Source organism: Heterocephalus glaber, unplaced genomic scaffold, assembly GCF_053883595.1.
Source record: "Heterocephalus glaber isolate CG9 unplaced genomic scaffold, H.glaber_assembly_v1.0 deba00001140, whole genome shotgun sequence".
NCBI classification, from domain to species: domain Eukaryota; kingdom Metazoa; phylum Chordata; class Mammalia; order Rodentia; family Bathyergidae; genus Heterocephalus; species Heterocephalus glaber.
In genome coordinates this window covers 3,013,331-3,023,068 of record NW_028258200.1, presented here as the reverse complement: position 1 = coordinate 3,023,068, position 9,738 = coordinate 3,013,331, and the positions used below count along the sequence as shown (strand labels likewise).

Genomic DNA, 9,738 nt, shown 5'->3' with positions numbered 1-9,738 from the left:
GGTCCCCACCATCTCCACTGTCCCCCAGCAAGGACTTAGCGTGCAGAGGCAGCAGAGGCCATTCAGAGTTGATGGCCCTACATGTATACAGCCCATACTGGCCCTCACTGATCAGGAAGCCAGTCAACCTGGGACCTTTTGGCCACCTGACTCATCAGCAGAGCAGTTAGTAGAGGGCCTCAGCCTGCAGGATGATGGTCACCTGCTCATGAGTGCCAGGCCAAGGTCAACATCCGTGGGTATCAGCTGTGAGCCCAACACAGGAGCAAGGCTGGTAGCCATTGAGATCCTGCATGTTCCCATCTGGGCAAAGGGGACAAGTCAGCCCACTGCAGGCCTCATCTCTCACACATAAAATGTCTTCCACCCTCATGCCACAAAGCTGCCAAAGGAGAAGCAATGGCATTGCTTCGGCAGCAGGACCCTCAGGAGCAGCCAGGGAGACCACCAAGGCCGCAAACAGCATCATCACAACAGTTGAGCCCAGGAGGCAGAGGACAGGCCTTGTCCCCTGCAGAGCATATGTGTGTGCCCAGCGCAGGGCCCTCATCTGAGACCCTGTTGTGGCTCAGCCAACTTCCCAAGAACAGAGAGTAGGGGACTTCCAGGTCTGCAGGGCCTGGGGGTTCCCACCCCACTTTTAGTTGAGGGCACTGAGGCAGAGCTCCCTGCCCAGGCCTCACCTGGGCATAAAAATAACGATAATGGTAACAAAGATCTTGTCACCTGGAGCCATCAAGGCCCCGCACAGATGACTGCAGATGGAGATAGCTGTCCTGGCCACAGGAAGCCAGCAGAGAACCTCAGGTATCCCGGCCAGGGACCCCACACCAGGCGTGAGGATGAGGAGATGGGGCCTGAGGAGGCAGCGACCTGTGTTGCCCACCCGGAATGGACTGAGCACTGAGTCAGTGTGTGGCCATCACAGTCCTTTCCCGCGATGAGGCACAGGTAGATAAGAGCAGCCTGAGGCCAACGTGGAGAACTGGGCCTGTGAATCTCAGCTGTTCAGGGCTGGGCAAGACAAGGCTCAGAAAGGCAGGGTGGTAGGAGGCTGAGCTGGTCCAGGGGCCAGGAGAAGCATATCTCTGAGATACTGAATGGCAGTAAGGAGCTATCCTGTGCTGAATGTTACAGGAGCAGGCCAGAGCCCAGAGAAGGGATGACCTAGCAGGACTGAGTGAGGCTCAAAGGGCTGAGCTGAGCCAAGAGCATTTAGAAGAGTTGAACTGGGTAGACCGAGCTGAGCTGGCTGGGCTGGGCTGGGCTGAGCTAGATTGAGCTGGGCTGAGCTGAACTTGGCTTGGCTACACTGGACTGAGCTGAGCTGAGCTGGGCTGAGCTGGGCTGGGATCAGTTGGGCTCGGCTGGGCTGAGGTGGGCTGAACTAGCCTGGGATGGGTTGGGCTGGACTGAGCTGGGCTGGGCTGGACTGGGCTCAGTTGGGCTGGGCTAGGCTGGGCTGGGATGACTTGGACTGGGCTGGGCTGGGCTGAGCTGGCCTGAGTTGAACCAGGCTGAGCCAGACTAAGCTGGGCAGGTTGAGCTGGGCAGGTTGAGCTGGGCTGGGCTGGGCTATGCTGGGCTGAGCTGAGCTGGGCTGAGCTGGGCTGAGCTGGGCTGAGCTGGGCTGAGCTGGGCTAGGCTGGGCTGAACTGGGCTGAGTGGGACTGAGCTGGGCTGGGCTATACTGGGCTGGGCTGGGCTACGCTGTACTGAGCTGGGCAGAGCTGTGCTGAGCTGAGTTGGGGTGGACTGGACTGGCCTGGGCTAGGCTGAGCTGAGCTTAATTGGACTGAGCTGAGCTGAGCTGAGCTGAGTTGGGCTGGGCTGGGCTGGGCTGGGCTGGGAAGAGCTGGGCTGGCTGGGCTTGGATGGGAGGCAGTGTGCTGAGCTGGGTTGAACTGGGCTGAGCTGAGCTGACCTAAGCTGGATCGAGCTGAGCTGAGTTGGGCTGAGCTGGGCTGAGCTGGGCTGAACTAGGCTGGGATGGGATGGGCTGGACTGAGCTGGGCTGAACTGGGCTGAGTTGGCCTGAGCTGGGCTTAGCTGGACTGAGATGCCCTGAACTGACCTGGCTGAGCTGGGCTGAGCTGAGCTGGACTGAGCTGGGCTGAGCTGGGCTGAGCTGGGCTGGGCTGAGCTGAGCTGGGCTGAGCTGGGCTAAGCTGGGCTGGGCTGGACTGAGCTGGGCTGAGCTGGACTGAGCTGGACTGAGCTGGACTGAGCTGGGCTGAGCTGGACTGAGCTGGGCTTGGCTGAGCTGGGCTGAGCTGGGCTGGGCTGAGCTGGGCTGACCTGGGCTGAACTAGGCTGGGATGGGATGGGCTGGACTGAGCTGGGCTGAACTGGGCTGAGTTGGCCTGAGCTGGGCTTAGCTGGACTGAGATGCCCTGAACTGACCTGGCTGAGCTGGGCTGAGCTGAGCTAGGCTGATCTGGGCTGAGCTGGACTGAGCTGGGCTGAGCAGGGCTGAGCTGGGCTGAGCTGGGCTGGGCTGGACTGAGCTGGGCTGAGCTGGACTGATCTGGGCTGAGCTGGACTGAGCTGGGCTGGGCTGAGCTGGACTGAGCTGAGCTGGGCTGAGCTGGGCTGAGCTGGGCTGGGCTGAGCTGGGCTGAACTAGGCTGGGATGGGATGGGCTGGACTGAGCTGGGCTGAACTGGGCTGAGTTGGCCTGAGCTGGGCTTAGCTGGACTGAGATGCCTTGAACTGACCTGGCTGAGCTGGGCTGAGCTGGGCTGAGCTTAGCTGTACTGAGCTGGGCTGAGCTGAGCTGGACTGAGCTAGACTGAGCTGAGCTAGGCTGAGCTGGGCTGAGCTGGGCTGGGCTGAGCTGAGCTCGGCTGAGCTGGGCTGAGCTGGGCTGAGCTGGGCTGGGCTGAGCTGGGCTGGGCTGAGCTGGGCTGAGCTGGACTGAGCTGGGCTGGGCTGAGCTGGACTGAGCTGAGCTAGGCTGAGCTGAGCTGAGCTGGGCTGAGCTGGACTGAGCTGGGCTGAGCTGGGCTGGGCTGAGCTGGGCTGAGCTCGGCTGGACTGCACCTGACTAAGCTGGGCTGTGCTGAGCCTGATGGATAGAGATGTTTTCTATGCTGCCCATGTCTTTGCTCTGTAGTGATTTGCTGTTCTTACACCTGTGGGCCTGGACTCTGCTGGCTCCCCGGGATGGACAAGTCCAGCAAGTATTATCTTAGTGATATTGGGTTCTGTGCTTGGGGCCAGCAACTACCAAGAGGGAAGCCCCTTTTGGATCCAAGGCTACCAGAACCCTAGGCACAGAACTACCAACAGAACTACCGAGGTGGCAGAACCAGGTGACCTCTGACATCATTTTTGTTTCCATCCACATGGCATCAAAGCCAAATCTTGCTGCCTCCCACTGTGGCTGTAAGCAGGGGACAGCCCCATGGAGCCCTACCTGGTCAGACACAGGCTGGGCTGTGGGGAAACCAAGGCAAGATACCCGGATGTCTGTACACAGACCCCAACAGCCAACGGGGCAGGGGCCCAAGGCACCAGTGCTGGACATGACTATTACAAGCTCACAACAAATTTGGGGTGAGCAGGGCAGGGACTGTGGGTCCTGAGAGGGCTCTGCATCCCCAGTCCTATGGAACTACAGGTGGGGACAGAAGAAAACATACCATGACTCCTGGGTCTCAAGTCCCTGCCCTGTGAGGTCTCTGGTCGCTGTGCTGTGGGGTCCAGTGTGAAGTGGGACCAGCCTGGGGTCCCTGGTTCTCTGGTTCCCAGCCCCATAGGATCTCGGGTTGTAAGGGGTCAGTCTGGGATCCTGAGTCTCTGGTTCCTGGCTCTATGGCGTCTCCAGTGGGGATAGATCAGCCCAGGGTCTCGGGTCTCTGATCCCTGCCCTGTGGGGTCAGCCTAGGCCTCTAGGTCCCCAGCCCCCATGAGATCTCTAGGCCTGGGCTCCTGCCTGGGGAATGGCCCAATGCCCCTGCTCCCCAAGAGCCCATGTGCCAGGCCTTGAGGCTGAGGTCAAGAGCCCTCTTGGGTACCCTTGTGCCCAAGCCCGGCATGAGCACCATGATCACCCACCCAAACATCAACAGGGCCACCTGATGGTGTCCTGGGCCTAAAGCTCATGGGGAATGAAGTGGACCCAGAAAACTAGGACAGGGACAAGACAGGGCTGCCAGGCCTGAGGTGAAGCAGCATCTCCAGCACACACCCCACCCACCCCAGGCCTGGGCCCACCTGACCATCCCCTGTCCCACAGCCTCTCCCCAGGCACCCACCGTCTTCCCCTTGAGCTGCTGTAAGGACTCCAAGACACGGGGCTGTCTGGTCAAGGGCTACTTTCCGGAGCCAGTAACTGTGACCTGGGACACAGACTCGCAGAACATGACCATCATTCAGTTCCCCGCCATCAGCTTCAACTCCAGCTTCCTGGTCACCACCAGCCAGGTGACAGTGTCGGGAGCATTGCCTAAGCAGCTCATTTGCAAGGTGCAGCACCCTGCATCTAACACCATCCGTATGGAGACAGTCCCAGGTGAGCAGGCAGCTGGCCAGGACAGGTGCTCCTAGAACACCCCACTCAGGGACAGAGGGTGGGGCCCTGGGTGGGCCTGGGCTCGGGAGGAGGATGAATACTTACACTTACACTGCCCACCTCTCCCTTAGCTTGCCTCTCCCACTCCACCCGGCCCACTGTGAAGCTGCTCCACTCCTCCTGCAACCAAAACAAGTTCCAGCCCACCATCCAGCTCCTCTGCCTCATTTCTGACTACACCCCTGGGGATCTCCAAGTCACCTGGCTGAAGGATGGGCAGCAGATTGACAAAAAGTTCACAGAGAACAGTGTACACAGGCAGGATGGCAAGCTGGCCTCCACCCAAATAGAGCTCAACATCACCCAGACTGACTGGGCGTCTGCAAGCACTTTCACCTGCCAGGTCTCCTCCCAAGGCCTGACCTTCAAGGCCCACACTCGGAAGTGCACAGGTCGGGCCCCCTCACCCTGACGCCTAGACATGGGGGCAGGGAGGCTTGAGGGGATGGCAGGGTCTCACGCAGCTCCTCCCCAAACACAGATGACGAAGAGCCTCGAGGCGTGGGTGCCTACCTGATCCCACCCAGCCCCCTGGACCTGTACGTCCACAAGGCGCCCAAGCTCACCTGCCTGGTGGTGGACCTGGAGAACAAAAACAGAGTCACCGTGAAGTGGACCCGGGAGAGCGGGCGGCCCGTGAGCCCTGACCCTTGGACGGCCAAGACGCAGTACAACACCACAGTCAGCATCACATCCACCCTGCCCGTGGACGCCCAGGACTGGATTGACGGCGAGAGTTACAAGTGCACCGTGACCCACCCTGACCTGCCCAAGCCCGTTGTTCGGTCCATCACCAAGGCCACTGGTGAGCCACAGGCTGGAGGTCGTGGGCGGGCCACCCTGGGAGTCAGAGAAGCCACAGCCTGGCTGACCCTCACCTCTCCACAGGCACACGCGTGAAGCCCAAGGTGTATGTGTTCCGGCCACCAGAGGAGGGGTCAGAGCAGGGCCCAGAGACCCAGGGCATACTCTCCCTCACCTGCCTGGCCCAGAACTTCTTCCCCGCAGACATCTCAGTTCTGTGGCTGCAAAATGGGGTGGAGCTGCCCAACAACCAGTACAGCACCACAGCCCCCATCCAGATCAAAGGCTCCTCTCCCTCCTTCTTCATCTTCAGCCGCCTGGAGGTCACATCGGCTGACTGGGTGCAGAACAAGAAATTCACCTGCCGTGTGGTCCATGAAGCTCTGCCCAACTCTCGGTTCTTAGACAAAAATGTGTCCAAGGACCCTGGTAAATGAAGCCTCCCTGCCTCCCCATGCTCCAGCCATCAAGGGTGCCTCTGTTCCCTGTTGTAACAGCAGGAAGCCCCCCAATAAACACTTGGTGCCCTCTTCAAGCCCTGAAAGCCCATTCGTAGGGAAGGCAGGGCTATGGAATCCGGTATCTTGCACAGAGAAAGGGACCCCGCAAGGAAGAGAGGAGGGGGCCGGGGCTGAGCTGTGGTTCATCCATCTGCCTGTTTGTCAACAGCAGCCAATGGGGCCCAGCATGGCTCCCCACCCTCCCAGCCACCCCACTACAGCCCCCGCCCCTCCAAGGCTTTCAGAGAGCCAGAAGGGGAGGGTGCAGGGCAAGCCAGAGCGGGAGGCCCCGCCCTTTCCAGGACAAGCCCTGAACCCAGGTGTCCCTTCCAGAAGCGCCCCAGCCCCACGCAAGTGCACACACTCGGGACCCAGACGCCCTCTGCGAACCCATCACTCCAGTCCTGACCACCCACCCCATTAGGAGCCATGCCAGGCCTCAGCAGCACCAGTGCCCCCAGGCTTGCTATCCATCCCTACCCCGCCTGCATCCACCCCAAAGGGGCACCAGCCTCACAGCCCCCACAGAGTTGGGCACACTCAGGCCTTGCAGGTACACTGAGCCATGTGACCTCCCCAACATGCCATGCACTGCCACAACACACGATCTCAGGCTCCCCGTGGGATGACAGACCTCACAACTCATGTGTGGCCAGAGCTGGTCCAAAATGAAAGCCTTGGTAGCCCCAGACAGGAACCTAGAAGCCCCCACACAGGCTCCTCCTGTGGCTCTAACCTCCCCAGCCCACTGTTGGCTGTTCCCCAAGGAAGACAGACATGGACATCCAGGGACATGGATGCACACATGCACACACACAGAGACACATTCACACAAGATGCACCCTTGGGTCCTCCTACTCCCACACCAGCACTGGAGGATAAAGGTTGGAGCCAGGTCTCACCCACCCAGGCTCCCACAGCACACATACACCTGGCCCATAGACCCTGACTAAGACCCAACACCCATGCCCAGCTGTACACACACTGAGCACAAAGCACCCACCACACCCGTGCAGAGCTGGGCCTCCAGAACCAGGGAAGACATGGAACTCTGAGTCAGAGAGGTTACAGATGCCTAAATTCATCCGCAGAGCAGCAGGCCCATTAGCCCAGCACCCCAGGCTGTCCCTAGCCCCAGGCCAAGGAGACAGAGGCCAGCCAGCATGCACACAGGTGGCTAGAGGCTACAGGCAGCAAGGGAAGCTGGCAAAGGCAGAGGGTCAGGTCACCAGAGGCCAGGCCAGGACCTGTCTTGAATCTTCCTTGCCTGGCCCCAGAGTCTATGAAGCGAAGCCAGCCCCAGAGACCCATTACCCAGGCTCCCAGACCAGGCTGCCTGCACTCAGAGCCCATCATGAGACCCAAATTATCAGTCAGCAGGGCTGACTAATGCCAAGATAGAGCAGAGGAAGACAAATAAGCAAGGCTACCATGGGACCCAGTGTCGGGTCAGGGAACAGAGAGGTCTGGGCAGGAAAGGGGAGAGGCCCCTGACTATGTGGGGGACTTGGACCCCAGCCTGCAGGGCTGGCCAGGGAGCCTACACCCTGGGCCTCAATAGGGGAGCCTGAGACCAGCAGGCTCTGCCACTGCCTGTTGTCACCCAGTCTCTGGGAGGGCTGACTGGCCGCTCCTCCTAGAGCTGGACCTCCAGGACCTGTGCACCGAGGAGGCAGAGAGCCAGGAGCTGGAGGGGCTATGGACCAGCACCTACGCCTTCATCTCCCTGTTCCTGCTCAGTGTGAGCTACAGCGCCACTGTCACTGTTCTCAAGGTATGTGGGTGCTGGGCAGGCTGGGGGCCAGGGGGCCACTTAACTATGCCTTCATGCACACCTTCCCCCAGGTGAAGTGGGTCTTGGCCGCCATGCTGCAGAGCACACCCCAGACCCTCCACGACTACATCAACATCCTGCAGCCCGGGGCCTAGGCTGGGAGCAGCACCCACACATGCACCAGGCTCCAGAAGGCTCCAGCTCAGCCCAAGGTCAAGGTTGGGGGCTGCCAGGCACAACCCCCTCCTCTGAGACAGCCCTGTCTCTCCAGAAGATCAGGCATGGCCAGATCCATAGGCACTGACACCACTCCCTGAAGGTGTGGACGGAACAACTACAAACACACATAAAGACCTGGGGCCCATGGCCCAGCCAGCACCCAGAGTCCAGCCACCCCAACAAGCAGTGGCTGATTCCAGACACAGTGTGGCCCCTCCTGCCCGCATTCCTCCATCATGAGGCACAGACACTTCTTGCAAGGGTGAAGCTGCAGGACCACTCAGAGCCTGGGCTGGGGAGGGTCTCTAGGACCAGAGAAGGGCCCTACCAATGGGACACAGCCTCACTGACCTCCACACCTGACCCAAGCACCTTGTTCCCATCTCTGGGTTTCTTAATAAACTTCCTGTCTACACCCACGGCCTAAGAGTGCTTTGAGGAGGTCTATGGTGTGTAGGTTGGGGTGATAGGAGGTAGGCCCCTGAGGATGCAGACAAAGGCCACTGCTTCCTGTGAGAGCCCCTTCTACACCCAGAGTCTCCTACCAGCCAGCCTGATGTCCTGACAGCTGAGCACTGACACACACGTGAGCAAGAGCCATCTGGAGCTGGCCACCACCACCTTGTGAGGAATCCTGATGGTCTGGGGAAAGCACAGGAGCAGGAGACACCAGCCAGGGAGGACTGTGGTGGGCCTGGGGCTACCCCTCATGGGAGAGACGTGGCTACAGGTCTCTAGGAACCCAGCGAAAGTCGGGAAAGGGGTGCCCATGAGCACCCCAACCAAGGGCAGGATGCTCCGCATTAAAAGGTGCTGGAGAACCAACAGAAACAAAGAAAGGTGAAAACAGATCCTTTCTGCAAAGGAAAATCTCAGGATCCATCAACTTGAAGGAAAGTTTCAATGATTAGAAAACTTACAGCAAAGAGATAGGGCAGCCCTCCTAGGCCCCGGCTGAGAGAGGGAATAATTAAGACCATTTTGGAGACCAATGGGTCAAAAGTCCTTGATAACTCCTTACAGCGGTCCTACCAGGAGACAACATTGGTGCGCTAGATCCAGCACCAGAGGGACTCTGACACAGAACAAGAATAGAAAGGAGACCAGGGCCGGGCCACAGCCCTGCCCCACCCAGGCCTAGCCTGTTCCCTGCCTCACAGCCAAGCTCCAGACATAGCCAGGCACCCACCACAAAGGTGAGGAGCTTGGGCCCCCTTGGGGGAGAGGGCACCCAGGGCCAGACAATGAGAAGCTGGGCCAGAGGCTCTAAGCTGGTCTGGACAGAGCAGGGGGCTTCTCGGGGCACACCAAAGGCCAAGGCCTCTGCTGAGCTCTCCTCACACCCAGACACACACTGGGGACACAGTCACACTCACACTCACACATGCACACACACAGCCAGGCCCAAACCTGCCCCACCATAGCCAAGGACTCCAGAGGCCTCAGCTCCCTCCTCCTGGCCTCCTCCTGTCTTCTGGCTCAGATGCCCCTGAGGGCAGAGCTGGGGTTTGCTTCTCCAACCAGCACTCTAGACTATGAGCCCCATTGACCTAGAACTCGGGCATCCAGCACTTGGCCTGCTGGACCCAGAATCCCAGGCACCATCACCCAGGAACAAGCTCCATCTCCCCTCAGCCTGGAGTGGTTTTCATGGTCTGCTCCTTCAGAGCCCAGGGAAATGTCCCACGTCCAGGCAGCTGGGCTCCAGAAGCTGCTCAAACACCGCTCCCTGGCCCTCTGCATGCCTCGGCCTCCCAGGGCAAGAGGATGCCTTCTGGGTCCCCCACCCCACCTCTCCTCCTCTATACTCTCCTGTTGACCCACCATGGTGGGCTGAGTAGCAGTCCCAAAAGACAGCCATGTCT

General features: G+C 59.9%; 1 gene segment (V, D, J or C); it reads left to right on the top strand.

The window, feature by feature from the left end:
- The first annotated feature begins 4,365 nt into the window (after positions 1–4,365).
- Positions 4,366–7,809, top strand: LOC101716983 (immunoglobulin heavy constant epsilon-like). The segment is given in 6 exon segments: positions 4,366–4,516; positions 4,648–4,968; positions 5,058–5,381; positions 5,465–5,809; positions 7,521–7,654; positions 7,726–7,809. Coding segments are annotated over 6 exon segments (1,359 nt in total).
- Positions 7,810–9,738: the final 1,929 nt, after the last annotated feature.